The sequence below is a fragment of the Mobula hypostoma genome, chromosome 16 (genome assembly GCF_963921235.1).
Source record: "Mobula hypostoma chromosome 16, sMobHyp1.1, whole genome shotgun sequence".
NCBI classification, from domain to species: domain Eukaryota; kingdom Metazoa; phylum Chordata; class Chondrichthyes; order Myliobatiformes; family Myliobatidae; genus Mobula; species Mobula hypostoma.
In genome coordinates this window covers 6438369-6457799 of record NC_086112.1, presented here as the reverse complement: position 1 = coordinate 6457799, position 19431 = coordinate 6438369, and the positions used below count along the sequence as shown (strand labels likewise).

The 19431-nt window shown below is 42.0% G+C and overlaps 1 protein-coding gene across 1 annotated transcript; it reads right to left on the bottom strand.

Moving 5' to 3' along the window:
- Window positions 1-1487: 1487 nt before the first annotated feature.
- Window positions 1488-18667, bottom strand: lysmd3 (LysM, putative peptidoglycan-binding, domain containing 3). The gene is made up of 3 exons (XM_063068479.1): window positions 18533-18667; window positions 16449-16718; window positions 1488-3966 (listed from the first exon to the last, which is right to left on the bottom strand). Exons 2-3 carry the CDS (start codon window positions 16710-16712, stop codon window positions 3325-3327), a joined length of 906 nt encoding a protein of 301 aa, XP_062924549.1. The 5' UTR covers window positions 16713-16718; window positions 18533-18667; the 3' UTR covers window positions 1488-3324.
- Window positions 18668-19431: the final 764 nt, after the last annotated feature.

Genomic DNA, 19431 nt, shown 5'->3' with positions numbered 1-19431 from the left:
CAAACTATCTGCTGGAGACTCAGCAGGTTGAGCAAGCATTTGTGGGAAGAATGGAATTGTTGAGGATTTTTTGGTAGCAGAATGAGGCCACTCATCCATTGCGTCTGCTCCACCATGGCTGATTTATTTTCCCACTCAACCCCATTCTCCTGTCTTCGCTACATAATGTTTGACACTCTGACTAATCAAGAACCAATCAACCTCCACTATAAATATACCCAATGATTTGGCCTCCACAGCCATCTGTGGCAATGAATTCATCTCCCTCTGGCTAAAGAACTTCCTCTTCATTGCTTTTTTGTGCTGTGCCCTCTGGTCCTAGATTCCTCCACTATAGGAAATATCCTCTCTGCATTCACTCTGTCTAGATTTTTCAATATTCAGTAGGTTGCTGCTCAGCCTGCTGAGGTCCTCCAGCTGACTGTTGCTCGGATTCGTGCTTCTGCAGTCTGTCTCACACACACTAGGACAGAGATTCCCATAATTGTTTATGCCATGGACCCCAGATAGGGAACTCCTACACTAGGGGTGGTTTGCCTTTAAGAATCAACTTCATTTACAGTATACTAAAGCATGTTTGGAGGACTGTTTCGTTTGTTCTGGATTACAGACCAAGCCAAAACACACTTACAATAAATTTCCTGGAAAATTTATTAATCTCTGAGATGCAGATATTTAACTTTAAATAGTCTTATCTGTGTCCATGTTCAGGTAAATCTACTGTCCAATTCTGATATTATCTATCACTTCAATACTTAATTCCTGTCTGTTTGGCTGAAGTAGGGATCTGTTGTGGCAATGAAGATATGCTGATGTACATCATGCTTTATTTGTGTGAGAAACTTAAAAGTTTTCCTGATCTCTCCCTTTTCGAGTTTCAAGAATGTTTAATGTCATTTCCTGTACACAAGTGTAAAGGGGAACAAAATAATTGTTACTCTGGACCTAATGCAGCAGAAAAAAAACAATATAAATACATAAGGTAGCTAATATACATACATGTCCACAAAATTATGCTAGGCTGCACTAAGGTGACGGATGGGAGATGATAAAAGTAGTGATGGAGTTAGTGGGTGGAGGTCCTGATCAACCTTACTGCCTGAGGAAAGACGAAACCCAAGTCTGGTGGTCCTGGCCTAAATGTACATAAATTCCTTCCTGATGGAAGTGAGACAAACAGTCCACGAATGGGGGTGGGGGTAGGATCCTTCACGATATTGTTGGACCTTTTCTGGCACCTTTTCATATACTGTACATGTCCTTAATTTAATTCTTCAAGCCAAACAAGATCAGGGAACACTTACCACCACCACCTCACAAGTGGGATACTAGAACACATTTAACCAATTCCTTGAAAATTATCCCATACTGAATTTGTAAATTGGAGAGTATTGCTGGGTGTGATCCTGCTGGCAGGGGCCTCTTTCTGTACTTAATGTACAATCTTCTCAAACATAATCTGAATATCAATCGGAAATCAGAGTGCATCGAGGCTTCAATTTTTATTTGAAAAGAATATAAAGAATACTGTATAATTTAAAGCTTTAAGAATCAATAACTATTACATAATATGATAATTTTCAAAAGCCTCATTATTAACAGAATACACTCAGTGGCCATTTTATTAGGTATACCTACTCTTATTGCAAATATATAATTAGCCTATTATGTGGCAGCAACTCAATGCATAAAAGCATGCAGACATGGCCAAGAGATTCAATTGTTGTTCAGACCAAACAACAGAATGGGGTGAAATGCAATCAAAGTGATTTTCTCTGTGGAATGATGGTTGGTGCCAGACAGAGTGTTATGAGTATGCCAGAAACTGCTGACCTCCAGGGACTTTCATGCACAAGTCTCTGGAGTTTACAGAGAATGGTGCAAAAAACTGAAAATCATTCAGTGAGTGGCAGTTCTGTGGAAGAATACACCTTGTTAATGAGACAGGTCAGAGAATGACCAAACTGGTTCAAACTGACAGGAAGGAGACAGTAAATCAAATAACCACATATTACAACAGTGGTGTGCAGAAGGTCACCTCTGAATGCACATATTGAACCTTCAAGTGGATGATCTACAGCAGAAAACCAAAATGGGTTCCACTCCACCTGTACCTAATAAGATGGCCACCGATAGTATATACGCATGTCTTCAATTATTGTATTTAACAGTCAATAAATATATTTTATATTAAAACTTATTTTCAGGCAGCAGAATCACTTTTTATATAAACAGCTGAATATGTGGTCCTCTGACATTTAGAATGTTTTTGCTTGCAGCTGTAATAAAGTGGTATAACCATTCTGACTACTGAAAGTCTACAAGGTATCACTCCAAAGTTTAAAGAACATGAAGGTGGGAATAAAATTAAATGCTTAATTTGTCAGTAGATGTCAGGTTTTGCATTTAAATCATATTTATGCTTTACCATTTGCTCAAAAAGAATAATAGTGTATTTAATAACTAGGGTATTTTCACTAGTTATCGAATACAATTGAACCCCAAAAGAAAGCCTGGCTAAGAACATCATACTAATCAAGATCACATGACATTATTTAAATTAAGCTTTTGGTTAACATCATTGTTTACAAAATTATATTGCTGCATATTGAAAACTGAAAGGCCTAGATCAGGGGTCCCCAACCTTTTTTATGCCATGGACCGAGGGGTCTGTGGACCTGAGGGTGGGAACCCCTGCTCTAAAGAGTGGATGTGGAGAATTTTTCCTATGGTGGCTGAGTTAAGGGCCAGAGGGCACAGCCTCAGGATAGAGGAATGTATATTTCAATCTAATTTGAAGAGTAATTTCTTTAGCTGGAGGGCAGTGAACCTGTGGATTTCTTTGCCACAGATGGCTGTGGAGGCCAGGACATTGGGGATATTTAAAGCAGAGGTTGATAGGTTAATAGGGTGTCAAAGGTTACAGACAGAAGGCAGGAGAATGAGGTTGAGAGGGATCATAAATCAACCATGATAGAATGACAGAACAGACTTGATGGGCTGAATGGCCTAATTCCACTCCTATGTCTTATAGTCACCTGACTCCAGCCTAAACTATCTCACCCTTTAAATTTAGCCAATCATATATCAGTATCAGTTTTTATGTTATGTTGTCCTATAACATTGGAAGGCAAGTTTTGATGACCTATCAACTATTCTACAAACACTGACTCACTTTATTTCAATAGAAAATTCATGACATGATGTAATTTTTGCAGCTCCTCCACATTACAATTCAAACTGATAACATGATGCAATTTTCCCCATTAGGTAACAGCTGGTAAGGCTTTGCACAGGACTGAAAAATGTGATAGACGATTGATGTCAGGTGTCAGATGGCTGAAGTTTTGAATTCACGTGATGCAGAGCTTCCTGTGAGTGGATTTTAGTCCTTTGCAAAGGATCAATTTCACTGTTATGCTTTGGGTCTTGCTGTACAATGTTAGTAACAGGTAGATGCGTTGATTCCATTGTTGAATGATGGCTTGTCTCAACCTTTACCAGAACTTCATAGTACAGTAAATAAAACAGAGGTGTAACAATTCCAACAATCAACATTATCATGACAGCGTTCCACCAGCGCATGCCCCAGTCTGCTCCATAATGGGGGTCTTTTCTTCGCGCGATTTTGCGATCTGCTGCTTGATAAAATGGCTGGGTAGATAATGCTGAAACCACCTCATTTAAATGCTCCCGAGTGGTGTCATTAGATTTTACTATCCTTTCTAAGTCTTTATCAACTTCTCTGAGAAAGTTGTCGGCATTTTCATTGGAAGAAGCGTCTACAGTTTTAAATTCCTGACACTGTGCATTAGATTCCAAGGCTACACGTGGAACCAGTCTTGAGGTAGCGGCATTGTGCCTCTCCCCCAGTAAAGTGATTTTCTTCACAGGAATCTTAACAGATCTGAGAGCAAAGAAGTCCTGGTCATTGATGAGGTTATTAACCCTCTTGATATCTGCAACCTGAAAAATATAAATGGTATTATATAATGTTACATAATGATCAGAAAAGCAGTCAAACAGTCATGGTAGCATAGTCGTTAGCACAACGCTATCACGGGTCAGGGCACTGGAGTTCAGAGTTCAACTTTGGCACCCTTGTTGTTAGTGTCTCCATGCAATGTGTGGGATTTTTCCCACCAGTCCGAAGACATACCAGGTAGGTGAATTGGTCATAACAAATCTCGTGATTTGGTTGTGGCTAAATCAGAGTTGTTGGGCAGCACAGCTTGAAGCGCCAGACCCATGCTGTATCTTAAAATAAATAAAAACCTATGGAAATTAACTTCTGAGAATGAGGGCATCAACAAAATAGTTTCTACCAGACGACAGTCAAACTATGACAGCAATTAAAGTGCATTTTCAACATTAAAGCTGTGAACTGTTTAATCTGGAGGTTATTTTGGGGGGAGACAATATTATAGTGGTTAGTGTAGTGCTTTACAGCATCAGTTGTAAGATCAGGGTTCAATTCCTACCACTGTCTGCAAGGTGTTTACACGCTCTCCCTGTGACCCTGTGAGATTCTTCCGGGTGCTCTGGTCCCCTCCCAAAGACGTATGGGTTGGCTGATTACTAAGTTGTCGCACGCTTGTTGGCATCAGAAGCATTGTGACACTTGCACATCCTCGATGCAAAATGATGCATTTTACTGTATGTTTCAATGTACATATGACAAAGAAAGCTAATCTCTAATTTTTGAGAAGCTATTTTATTGATGTCCTCACTCAATAGGACAAACTATGGTTGCAATTCATATGTCAGAGCAGTGAACTGTTTCAAATTTTTCCCTTCCTCGGCAGGCCAGGCAGCATCTATGGAATTGGAGTCCTGATGGAGGGCTTTGGCCCTAAATGTCAACTGCACTCTTTTCCGCAGATGCTGCCTGCCGAGTTCCTCCAGCATTTTGTGTGCATTGGTTGGGTTTCCAGCATCTGATCTGCAGATTTTCTCTGTTTGTTTCTACCTTACCGTTAGTTTACTTTGATTTAGTACAGAAAAATAAAAGTTAGAGGTTAAAGTATAGATATGGAATAAAATGTGCAAATATGCACAAATACCAGCAAGTATTTACAATGTAAACAGCATTATTATAGGGATGACCTACGAGAGGAAAGTCACACTGGTCAGGTCTCTGGCACTGAGTCTACCTCTGTGACCCATAAGGGAAGAGGGGAGAAGCAGCACGCTGTGGTGATGGTGGACTCATTAGTTAGGGGAAGGGACAGGAAGTTCTGTGCGCAAGGAAGAGATCCCTGGATGGTATATTGCCTCCTGGGTGCCAGGGTCCGGATTTCTCCGATCGAGTTATCAGCATTCTTAAGTGGAAGGGTGATCAACCAGAAGTCATGGTACCAATGACAGGGGTAAGGACGAGTGACAATGTTCAGCATAGGGAGTTCACAAAGTTAAGTTAAAGGGCAGGACCTCCAGGGTTGTGATCTCAGGACTGTTACCCATGCCATGTGCTAGTGAGGCCAGAACTAGGAAGATTATACATTGAAACCATAGAAACTACAGCACAGAAACAGGCCTTTTGGCCCTTCTTGGCTGTGCCGAACCATTTTCTGCCTAGTCCCACTGACCTGCACACGGACCATATCCCTCCGTACACCTCCCATCCATGTATCTGTCCAATTTATTCTTAAATGTTAATAAAGAACCCGCATTTACCACCTTGTCTGGCAGCTCATTCCATACTCCCACCACTCTCTGTGTGAAGAAGCCCCCACTAATGTTCCCTTTAGACTTTTCCCCCCTCACCCTTAACCCATGTCCTCTGGTTTTTTTCTCCCCTTGCCTCAGTGGAAAAAGCCTGCTTGCATTCACTCTATCTATACCCATCAAAATTTTATATACCTCTATCAAATCTCCCCTCATTCTTCTACGCTCCAGGGAATAAAATCCTAACCAATTCAACCTTTCTCTGTAACTGAGTTTCTCAAGTCCTGGCAACATCCTTGTAAACCTTCTCTGCACTCTTTTAACCTTATTTATATCCTTCCTGTAATTTGGTGACCAAAACTGAACACAATACTCCAGGTTCGGCCTCACCAATGCCTTATACAACCTCATCATAACATTCCAGCTCTTATACTCAATACTTTGATTAATAAAGGCCAATGTACCAAAAGCTCTCTTTACGACCCTATCTACTTGTGATGCCACTTTTAGGGAATTTTGTATCTGTATTCCCAGATCCCTCTGTTCTACTGCACTCCTCAGTGCCTTACCATTAACCCTGTATGTTCTACCTTGGTTTGTCCTTCCAACGTGCAATACCTCACACTTGTCTGTATTAAACTCCATCTGCCATTTTTCAGCCCATTTTTCCAGCTGGTCCAAGTCCCTCTGCAGGCTCTGAAAACCTTCCTCACTGTCTACTACATGGCCAAAAGAGTTGGTGTATAAAGTTTAATACATGGCCAAAGTGTTGGTGTATAAAGGAGGGCATAAGATTTTTGGATCATTGACTTCTTCCAGGGAAGGCGAGTCCTGCACAGAAGGGACAGCTTGCACCTGAACTGGAGGGGGACTATTATACTAGTGGGAAGATTTGTTAATGCAGCACAGTGGGGTTTAAACTAGAGTTGCAGGGGGATTGCACACAACATCAGGATAGAGGCCAGACCTATCCGAGATGAGGAGGAATTTCTTTAGCCAGGGAGTGGGTGAATCTGTGGAATTCTATGCCACAGGCCACTATGGAAGACAAGTCTTTTATGTATTTTTAAAGCAGAGGTTGATAGGTTCTTGAAGAGATATGGGGAGCAGACAGGAAATTGGGGTTGAGAGGAAAATTGGATCAGCCACGATAAAATGGCAGTGCAAGCTCTTATGGGGCAATATGGCCTAATTCTGCTCCTGCATCTTATGGTCTTATAAAATAAAATTGTTTTAAAGTGCTTACAGTGCAGTGATGAGGGTAACAGATAGAAGGTGGTAGGGGTGCTAATGAGAATAGTAGATCAAATTAACTGCCCTGGGAGAAGAAATTATTAAGATGATGTGAAGTTTTTGTTTTAATAGCCCAGCAGATTGACCTATCATTTTCTTGGATCATGAGGTTAGAATCTTTGGATTTCACTATGGGAGAAATGAACTGACTTTCATTACTTATATTGTATCACCACTGTATGCATGTATAATATAGTACAGATTTTCTATGCATATAATAAATCTATGTCTATACAGGGATATATATAGTCGGAACTACAGTACATCATTTTTATCCAGAGTAGGTTCTCAATGCATACTTGATGTGGACTTCAAAGTACAAAACCTTGCTTGACCCAGCCTTTCTGTGAAGAGGGAGATTGGATAACAACAATGCAATAACAACAATGCAATACTTTTAATGTATTCTGATTTCTGAATACCTTTGATAAGGTACAACACGAATATCAAATGAGCAAGGACAGAGGATGTGAAATAAACGGAGTGGACACTTAACTGAAACACAGTAGTCATAAGAAAGAGTAGCCTTTCACAATGACATGGTGGGAAGTAAAAGCCCACAGAGACTAGATTAGACCATAAGACAAAGGAGCAGAAGTAGGCCATTCGGCCCATCGAGTCTGCTCCGCCATTTTATCATGAGCTGATCAATTTCATCCTATTTAGTCCCACTGCCCCGCCTTCTCACCATAACCTTTGATGCCCTGGCTACTCAGATACCTATCAATCTCTGCCTTAAATACACCCAATGACTTGGCCTCCACTGCTGCCCGTGGCAACAAATTCCATAGATTCACCACCCTCTGACTAAAAAAATTTCTTCGCATTTCTGTTCTGAAAGGGGGCCCTTCAATCCTGAAGTCATGCCCTCTCATATTAGACTCCCCCATCATGGGAAACAACTTTTCCACATCCACTCTGTCCATGCCTTTTAACATTCGAAATGTTTCTATGAGGTCTCCCCTCATTCTTCTAAACTCCAAGGAATACAGTCCAAGAGCGGACAAACGTTCCTCATATGTTAACCCTCTCATTCCCAGAATCATTCTAGTGAATCTTCTCTGTACCCTCTCCAACGTCAGCACATCCTTTCTTAAATAAGGAGACCAAAACTGCCCACAGTACTCCAAGTGAGGTCTCACCAGCGCCTTATAGAGCCTCAACATCACATTCCTGCTCCTATACTCTATTCCTCTAGAAATGAATGCCAACATTGCATTCGCCTTCTTCACTACCAACTCAACCTGGAGGTTAACTTTAAGGGAATCCTGTACGAGGACTCCCAAGTCCCGTTGCATCTCAGAACTTTGAATTCTTTCCCTATTTAAATAATAGTCTGCCCGTTTATTTTTTCTGCCAAAGTGCATAACCATACACTTTCCAACATTGTACTTCATTTGCCACTTCTCTGCCCATTCTTCCAATCTATCCAAGTCTCTCTGCAGACTCTCCGTTTCCTCAGCACTACCGGCCCCTCCACCTATCTTCGTATCGTCAGCAAACTTAGCCACAAAGCCATCTATTCCATAATCCAAATCATTGATGTACAATGTATAAAGAAGCGGCCTCAACACTGATCCCTGTGGAACACCACTGGTAACCGGCAGCCAACCAGAATAGGATCCCTTTATTCCCACTCTGTTTCCTGCCAATCAGCCAACGCTCTATCCACGTATGTAACTTTCCTGTAATTCCATGGGCTCTTATCTTGTTAAGTAGCCTCATGTGTGGCACCTTGTCAAAGGCCTTCTGAAAATCCATAAATCTATAATCCATATTATTTCCATAAACACAGGAGATTCTGCAAGTGTTAGAAATCCAAAGCAACACACCCAAAATGCTGGAGAAAGTTGGGAGGTCAGGCAGTATCTGTGGAGAGGATTAAACAGTCAATGTTTCAGGCCGAGACTCTTCATTGGGACTAGAAACGAAGTGGGCAGAAGCCAGAATAAAGTGGGAGGAATCGGGGAGAGAAAAGGTCTCAGCCTGAAATGTTGCTGTTTACTCCCCTCCACAGATATTGCCTGAGCTGCTGAGTTACCCAGATTTTGTGTGATGTGTCCATAGCATTTTTTCTTGATCAGATGCTGTACTTCCATATTTGTTGAAGATACAAAACTAGAAGGGATAGTTAAGACTGAGGAGGACTGCAAGAAATTACAGTAAAACATTAATAGACTTGCAGATAGGCACAATATTAGCAAATTGATTTCAATGCAAAGTCATTGGAGTGGAGAATTATCAGCTGCATAGACTGGCTAGACTGAAATTGCTGCAATTTCTATACAATATTGTTTTGAGATAAAATTTCTCTGCCTGGCAGAATGTAGTTCTGAAGAAATGAGCTGTTAATAATTCTCAAGAGGATTGAGGGGTTGAAAGATATTGGGATATGGATTGGGAAGGTCATGGAGAATTCAAACAGCATTAATAATAATAGCTATTGCAGGGGTGTCAAATTACTGGCCCACGGGATGATTTGGGGAGAAAAAAGTATATTCACGACCATTCATTGTGTATCTGTACGGCAGCCGCTCTCTCCCCCACTGCTGTCTGTGCCAGCTGCTGCGCCGACAGCTTGTGTGTACTTAGAAAACAATAGGCGGCAGTTAACCACTCGCAGTGTACAAGCACCTACCACCCTGCACTGAAGACCACTAGGGCCCCACTTACATCATCAGACACAGTATAAACACTGAGTACTCAGGTAAGTAACACCTGTAGCAAGGCTGAGACTGTTTGCTGCTGTGGTTCAAAATGTTACCCAAAAGTTGACATTGGAAGTCGGATATTCAACGATAATTGGAAAGATCGTTTTTTCTTCTGTGAGGTCAACGGCAAACCTGTGTGTCTGATATGCTCGCAACAAATGGCTGTGGCAATATCAAACGATACGATGAGACGTCACATGGAGAAAAATATGACAAGTACTTAGGACGACTCAGAACGCAGGAGGTAAACGAGCTTGAAGCAGCTCTAAAAAAACAGCGATCAGTGTTCACCAGAAGTCAAGAGACTCATGATGGAGCTGTCAAGGCCAGCTATATTATTGCCAACAAAATAGCTGCTGCATCGAAGCCATATTCAGAGGGGGAATTCATCAAAGCATGCATGCTAATGGCAGCTGAGCTGATGTGCCCTGAGAGACGAGACAGGCTTTTGGTAGTATCAGCTTGTCAAAAAATACTGTGGCAGAGAGAATCGGGGACCTTGCAGGAGATTTGAACAGTCAACTAAAAGACAAAGTGAAGTCATTTATTGCCTTCTGTATTGGAATTGATGAGAGCACCGACGTGACTGATATAGCTCAATTGGGAATATTTATTCGTGGTGTTGATGCATCTTTGACCGTCACCGAGGATTTTGTGGAGATGGTCATGACAAACAACGGCGAACGATGTTTTCTCCAGCCTCGTCGAGGCCTTGGACAGACCGGGGGTTGCCTGGTTGGGAAAAAGGCTGGTGTTGTTGCGAAATTCAGAGAGCAAGTTCAGACAGAAAATCCAGAGCAGGAATTCTGGAATTTTCATTGTATTATACACCAAGAGGCGTTATGTAGCAGCAGCCTGAAAATGGACAATGTCATGGATTTAGTAATCAAAATCGGGAGAAGATGGCGACGCGACGCAGCTCGCAGTGGCCACTCCGGTGGTGATGTCTGTTATTTGTCAAGTAGGGTGCCGTGCACAATCCTGATTTGATGGAGATGGACGTGAGAGCACGGAGGAACATCTGGCGAAACTTCTGAAATGCCTGCTTCGCTGCTGCTGCTACTGTGTGGTCCAGAATCTCCGGAGGGGAAGGCCCCAAGTCCTCAGCAGAGGATGGTGCTCGGAGAGGCTGTGTCGGAGGCTTGAAGTTTTCAGACGGACTCAGAGTCCGCTGCAGTCGGGTGCTTCCAATGGTGCTGCATAGGCAAGTTTGTAGTGCTTGGAGGTTCATGGCAGGGAGAGTTTCTCCCTTCTGCTGCCAGCGTGAGATGATGAAGCTATCGGGACTTTGAGACTTTTTTTTAAACTCTGCCCATGGTCTGCTCTTTATTAAATTATGGTATTGCTTTGTACTGTTGTAACTATATGTTATAATTATGTGGTTTTGTCAGTTCTAGTCTTGGTTTGTCCTGTGTTTTCTTGTGATATCATTCTGGAGGAATGTTGTATCATTTTTTTAATGTATGCATTTCTAAATGACAATAAACGAGGACTGAGTGTCCTCATAATCCAATTTTATTAGAGCCAAGGAACTCAGCCATTGGCAATTTAACACTCTTTTGTCCGAAAGTAATATTGGACACAGCCAACCCTACCACACTGAAGTCCGCTGGTTGAGCAGAGGGGTTGTGCTCAAGTGTTTTTTTCAATTACATGTGGAAATTGGATTATTCATGAACAAGAAAGGGAAGCCAGTGGCAAAGTTGGATGACCCAGACTGGCTTCATGATCTTGCATTTCTGGTGGATATAACAGAGCACTTAAGTGTGCTTAATGTTAACATGCAAGGCCGTAAAAAACTTGTTACGGAATACTATGACTGCATTCGTGCCTTTCAAATTAAATTAGGCCTGTGGGAGATGCAACTATTCTGGAGCAACCCAGCTCATTTCCCCTCTTTGCAGTCTGTGCATGTCGCTCCTGGGAATAATGACAACATGGACAGGTACAAGGACAAAATATGATGGCTGAAAAGTGAGTTTCAGAATCGTTTCCAAGTCTTCACTCAGCTTGAGAAGGAATTCTCACTATTCTGCTCGCCGTTTGCCGTCAACACAGCATCAGTTGTGCCGGAGAAACTAATGGAACTAATTGAAATTCAGTGTAACTCGGCTTTGAAATATAAATTTGAGACTGTGGGTCTGGACTCATTCTATCATTACCTGGGACAGATGTATCCCAAGATGACAGACACTGCCTCAAAGATCCTTTGCATGTTCGGGACAACATATCTCTGTGAGCAGGCATTCTTCATAATGAACATTAACAAATCTGAACTGCACTCGCAGCTGACACACGAACATCTAAATGACATTATGAAAATCACAACTGCCCAGAAACTGGTCCCTGATGTTGACAGGCTGGTTAAAGCCAAGAGAAGTCAGGTGTCTGGAACCAGCAAGTTGAAATCTGATAGCAGAGGGAAACAGCTTCTTCCCCTCTGCTATCAGATTTCAACATTTGGGGATTTTGCTCCAAGTGAAATAGTATGCAGTATCTTTTTGTTTCCTCTAGCACTCTCTGCTCCTCCCATCTGTTTGTCTACGCCATTTAATATTTTACTCATCATTAGCACAACCATAAGACATAGGAGAGAATTAGGCCATGTGGCCCATCAAGTCTGCTCCGCCATTCAATCATGGCTGATCATTTTTTTGATCTCCTCCTTAATCCTAGTTGCCAGACTTCTCCCCATAACCTTTGATGCCATGTCCAATCAAGAACCTATCACTCTCTGCCTTAAGTACACCCAACAACCTGGCCTCCACAGTTGAATGTGGCAACAAATTCCACAAATTCACCCTCCTTTGGCTAAAGAAATGTCTCTGCATGTGTTTTGAAAGGGCGCCCCTCTATCCTAGGGCTGTGTCCTCCTGTCCTAGACTCTCCCACCATGGGAAACATCCTTTCCACATCTACTCTGTCTAGGCCCTTCAACATTTGAAAGGTTTCAATGAGATCCCCCCTCATCCTTCTTAATTCCAGCAAGTACAGGCCCAGAGTCATCAAACATTCCTCTTATGATAAGCCTTTCATTCCTGGAATTATCCTTGTGAACTCCTCTGGACCATCTCCAATGCCAGCACATCTTTTCTAAGATGAGGGGCCCAAAACGGTTCACAATACTCAAGGTGGGGCATCACCAATGCCTTATAAAGCCTCAGCATCACATCCTTGCTCTTTATTCTAGACCTCTTGAAATGAATGCTAACATGGCATTTGCCTTCCTCACCACCAACTCAACCTGCAAGCTAACCTTCAGGGTGTTCTGCACAAGGACTCCCAAGTCCCTTTGCATCTCAGATTCCTGGATTTTCTCCCCATTTAGAGTATAGTCCATACATTTATTTCTACTACCAAAGTGCATAACCATGCATTTTCCAACATTGTATTTCATTTGCCACTTTCTTGCCAATTCTCATCTAAGTCCTTCTGCATCCTACCCATTTCCTCAACACTATCTGCCCTGCCACCAATCTTCATTATCATCTGCAAACTTGGCAACAAAGCCATCAATTCCATCATCTAAATCATTTATATACAGCATAAAAAGAAGTGGTCCAAACACTGACCCCTGCAGAACACCACTAGTCACTGGCAGCCAACCAGAAAAGGATCCTTTTATTCCCACTCGCTGCCTCTTACCAATCAGCCAATGCTCTAACCATGTTAGTAACTTTCCTGTAATAGCATGGGCTCTTAACTTAGTAAACAGCCTCATGTGTGGCATCTTGTCAAAGGCCCTTTGTAAGTCCAAATATACAGCATCCACCGCATCCCCTTTATCTATCCTACTTGCAATCTCCTCAAAGAATTCCAACAGGTTCATCAGGCAGGATTTACCCTGAAGGAAACCATGCTGACTTTGTACTATCTTGTCCTGTGTCACCAAGTACTCCATCACCTCATCCTTAACAATTGACTCTAACTTCCCCAATCTCTTTGCAGTCTTTCCAAAGTTTCAAAATTATCACCTGTTGACTATTGAAATGTCACATACTGTCAACAATTAAAAGGCACTCGTACAACAAATAACAATCATTAGCGTAACACCACCAGTTCAACACTACTTGCCTTTTTTTATATTGCAGTTTGTTGTTTTTTTGTACATTGTTTGTCTGCCCTGTTGGTGTGGGCTTTCATTGATTCTGGTTATTGGATTTATTGAGTTTGCCCACAAGAAAATGAATCTCAGGGCTGTATAAGGTGGCATATACATATGTACTTTGATAATAAATTTAATTTGAACTTTGAACATGCAAATTTGGCAAATGACTACCAGCAGCTGCAGGGATTTAATATTCAATACAGTCGGCCCTCTGTATCTGCGGGGGATTAGATCCGGGACTCCCCACGGACACCAAATTCCACGGATGCTCAAGTCCCGTATATAGAATGGCGTAGTATTTGCCTATGACCTACAAACATCCTCCTGTATACTTTAAATCATCTCTAGATTACTTATAATACCTAATACAATGTAAATACTATGTAAATAGTTGTTATACTGTATTGTTTAGGGAATAATGACAAGAAAAAAAGTCTGTACATGTTCAGTACAAACGCAACCATGTAGCTCTTCTGGGAATGTTGATGCTGCCTCAGAATCAGCTGATGGCAATTCTCCTGTGATCTTTAAGTTCTTCAGGCTGTCACGCTTTACATAGCTAGCCAGCTATCCCTTACTAGCCTTAAACTCCTTCCTCTCGCTCACAACGCAAGTAGCGAACAAATGAGACGCGAGGTGAACAATGTTCAACCAACGAGTAATACTTCTTATCATCTCTAGATTACAGTACTTTACTCTCCCTCTTAGCCTTTGAGAAATTGCTTTGACCACTTAATTGCTTTTAGGAGTCATTTTATCCACAGAAACAAAGGATACACACTACACAAGTAGCGACCGAACGAGACGCAAGGCGAACAATGCTCAAACAACAAGTGTTGGAGAACTTCCGGGTTTTTTTTCCGATCCTGATCCGCGGTTGGTTGAATCGGCAGATGCGGAACCCGCGAATACAGAGGGCCAAATGTAATCATATTTTAATGAAAAAAGTCAACAGGAAATCAAAAATACAAGAGATAAGTAAAATCCAGAGTAATGAACACACGAAATACTACAGGAACTCAGCATATCAGGCAGCATCTATGGAGGGGGGGAAAAAAAACAATCGACAACATCTCAGTCCAAAACTGTTTATTCCTCTCCATAGGTGCTGCCTCACCTCCAGAGTTCCTACAGCTTTCTGTGCACGTTACAACAGAAATTCAAACCAAATGATAAATTTTACATATAGGGCCCCCGAATTCAAAAATGTGGGTGTGATGAATTTAGAGAGATAGAAAATACTACATTGTTCTGAACACCTTTTATAAAGTCATTGCTAACATCCAGATATAGTACAGATTTAGCAGTACGATATCCAAGATGCTAAACGCAGACTTAAGTAATTCAGGACTTGTTCATGATTCGGAGGGATTACAAGTATTCAAAACTATTTACTCTTGCAGATCAACCACAAACACAAAATTCTGAAGATTTTCTTAATTCGTACAATATAGCTGATACTGCCAAGGCTACATTTAACGCCCCTTCTTTGTGGTGCTGAACTCCACCAAGGACTGCCCCAAGCCTGGCTGTGAAAGGAGAAGGGTGGGCAAAGGGCTAGCAACCTTATCCTGTAAAAACCCAGTGCTATAAAAACGTCAACAGAAGCTCCAAGGATCTCATCCATGGGAGAAGAAGGATCTGACACCAAGATGGGCTACACCTGGAATCAACGCGAAGGACTGGTCCTGGATAGAAGACTCTGGCAAGCTAGTAGCACTTAATTGGTGATAGTACTAGCAGAGACAAGAGGAAAAATTAGGAGACAACTTTCAGTGAAAAGATTTTGATAACATATTAACCACAAGTGGCTACAGCAGTGAAGGCAGGCTTGGTAGATAAATACACTCAGTGAAAATGGTATCAGGGAAGGAAGGAAACAGGAATACAAAAGTGTCTTAAAATAGGATGAAAATTATCAAGCACAACTATCCTCATCCTGAAACGTCTATCATAAATTTAATTATTGCATAAGTTACTTTCTTGAAAGGATATTAGAATTGTTCTCCAATCTTGGCAATCCATTTGCAAACGTTTCATCACCATACAAGGAGACATCATCAGTGCGCTGTTCATTTGTGGCGAGTCCTTTTAAAACTTATCCATCAACTGATTGTCATTATGATATGGGAAGGGAGTTTTGTCACTAACTGGTTGTGCATTGTGCTCTGGTATTTTTCCCGTATTGACTTATAAATAGGATCGAGGTCTACATGTCTGTTTTCAGCAAACAATACTGTAAACAGACACGTTGACCTCGATCCTATATTCTGAATTGAGGACCAATCAATTGATTGATAAGTCTATAAAGGCCAAACATTCAGAGGACGCACAAATGAACAGCACACTGGAAATTAAATTTTGATGAAATGTTTAATAAAAGAACTGTATAATGAAACACAGCATTGGAAATCTTTTTGGGACTTGGAAAATATTTTACAAGTGAAACTTCTGCCATTTGACTAATTTGGAATTAATACCGGGGGCGGGGGGGAAGAACTGGTCTGTAGTCACTCCTTATGTTTATTCTTGTTTACATTTAACAGAATATTCTACTTTTATATATATAAATATTTCCAATGCTCTGTTCCACCTATGGCTTCCTTTACCATTCCTCCCACTCCTTCTCTGCAACAATCCTCTATGTTACTAATCAAATCATCACTTACAGTACAGCAATACTGCAAAGCAAGTGCATTCAAGGTGTCACCCTCTTGTATTTCTCGAACCAGGTACACAATATCGTCCAATCGATCTTTAGATGCAGTTCTTCGAATTTTCTCCTTCCCTCTTGGCCTAAGCTCAAAGCATTCTACGTCCTCTTCTGAAAGTTCATTTTCCGAAGCCGTGCTGTTGGCAAAGACATAAACATTGCCTCCCAACGACTGCTGAATAGTTGCTGGCAGAAAATGAGCTTGGCTCCTCCCTGTCATGGTTAACTGTAAGAAAGGTACAACAATGATTAATCTAGTATTGCCAAACAAAACATTCAATCACAAAACAGGTATAAATTAATAATTCAAGCCATTCTAACACATTAGTGCAGCATCCAGCTGTCTTGTTAAGGTTAGTAATTGTTCTGACATTATCTTGCTGTATAATCAACTCTACTGCTTCCTTCCAAAGAACATATTTACAAATTTCATTTCATTATCTATTAATAGTGCTTGCCTCAAGTGGATTCTGGTTGGTTGGGCCAAAGGTTAATTGGGGAAGATGCTTATTTGGCACAACTATTAAATCACAAAAACCAATCAAGAAATTAGCCTCTTAACTGGGACAGGAGACTGTTGCCAGTTTCTAACTAGTGTCAGTTGAGTGCATGTGTGGCCACTAGGCACTACACTGTGCTTAGAGTGAATCGTTTTAAAATAGCATCAGTTGTATGTGTTCACCATACCTGGAGAAATAAGCAGCCAATTTGGAACTGCTTTCCTCACCACGGTTTCATGCATTCAGGCTTGGAGATTCCAGAAACAGTTGGGAATGAAAATGGAACAATTTCACTACTTCAGTAAGTTAGGAGCTACGAAGAATTTGAAGGTATCAATCAACAATGATCTTGAATGGTACGATGGAAATGAAGATTTAGATGATTGTCAAAAGGATTGTGTGAAGGCAGTCCCTTAACTGCACTAAGTGTCTGTGTGACTTTTAAGAGTCTATCAAAATAACTCAGCAGCGTGCAGTGAATTCCTTTGTCAATAACCATTAGAAACTAATACTCAGTTTTATGGTACCGTAGCAGTAATTTTGGTAGTTCTAATTTGTTCTGTATTTCATTTAGGTATATAATTTGTTACTCAGTTAAATGGTAGTTTTGACTTTTATACATTTTAAATATTCCATAAGGCTTCAGCTAATTCAGACAGCTGCTTAATTGGGTCAAAATGTACTGGGCTCAAAGTCTCCCAGTTAACTGGAATCCACTGTGTGTGTGGGGGCATACAATCGAATTTATGCATACAAGCTACCTTATGTAAATATAATTATTGTGTTTGTTTTTAAATTGTGTTCTTTATCTTGTGTTTTTTTTGTGCTGCATCAGATCCAGAGTAACAATTATGTCATTCCCCTTTAAATTTATGTTCTGGAAATGATGTTAAACAATCTTGGATCGTTTACTGCATTTGATAATTCCAGGATCTGTTTTTTTTAAAGAATTGTAGCTTGTTATATTCTCACAATAAAATGTATAAATTGTAAAATACATTCAAAAATCTACTTAAAACATTTGCAAAATTACTTGAAATTAGATTGTGGCCTCAAATAATGTCTCCCTCCTCCCCCCTCATCCAGTTCTTTCCCCTCCCCATCACTAGCCCCCATCTCCTCCTCCCAAACTCTCCCCACTTCCCCCTGCCCCATCTCCTCCCCCACTTCCCCCTTCCCATCTCTCCCCCACTTCCCCCTTCCCCATCTCTCCCCCACTTCCCCCTTCCCATCTCTCCCCCACTTCCCCCTTCCCATCTCTCCCCCACTTCCCCCTTCCCATCTCTCCCCCACTTCCCCCTTCCCATCTCTCCCCCACTTCCCCCTTCCTCATCTCCTCCCCCACTTCCCCCTGCCTCATCTCCTCCCCCACTTCCCCCTGCCTCATCTCCTCCCCCACTTCCCCATCTCTCCCCCACTTCCCCCTGCCCCCATCTCTCCCTACCCCATCCCTCACCCTTCAAGCCCATTAACAGGTAATCTGCCCCCCCTTCCCCGAAGAGAGATGCGCCGTTGAGCCACGCAGATCGACTTGGCTCACCTGCTCGGCCCGCCGGTGCCATCTCGTCAGCGCGGAGCGGGCTGCATGGCCGTCAGGTATCCGAGGGAGTGGGGGCTCACCGTTACCGTTACGACGACGGCCCGGAGCTGCGACACCAAGAATCGACGCCCCGAATCTGCCAGGTCAGCGAAGCCGAAATCTCGCGAGAAGGGGGCGGGGCGAGGGAGGGGCGTGGCGAAGGAATGAACATGAATAGGAGGGGGATGGGGTGGAGAGAGAAAGAGGAGGGAATGGAGGGGAGAATGAGGATGGATAGGGAGAGGAGGGAGAGAGGTAAAAAGGAGAGGAAGAATTCCAAGGAGAGGCGAATTGAGGAAGGGGGGTCCGGGGGAGAGTAGAACGTGGAGAGAGGATCCGTAGAGAAAGGGAGATCCTGGGAGTGTGGATGCAGGATGGTATGTTGGTTAGAAAGAACTGTGTGGGTGGTGAGTTTCTTTTAGGCACTTTCTGGTCTTATGCTCCTCGGTAGACACACGGGTTTGGGAGATGCTGTAGGAGAAACCCAGTTATTAACTTAACTGCAATTAGTACAGAGTGCTTCTGTAGAAGAGGGAATGCATATCTCAGGTGGAGTACAGTCTGAGGTTAAGTACTTGCTCTGTCCTGGATGGTGTCAAGCTTCTAATGTTAAAATTACCCAATCACTGGTTAGCTTCTGAATACAAATACAGTGGATTTGGTTAATTGAACTATTGATTTGGTATACAAGGGCAGCCACTTATTTGAGACAACTCTTAAAGAGCAAAAACTGAGTGAGGAAATAACCAGGATTCACTTCATTTATTTGGGACACTTAGCTGCTTAAATTGGACAGGAGACTGCTGCTAAACAATTTCTAACCGGCATTAGTCATGTGCACTTGTGTGGCTGTAAGACAC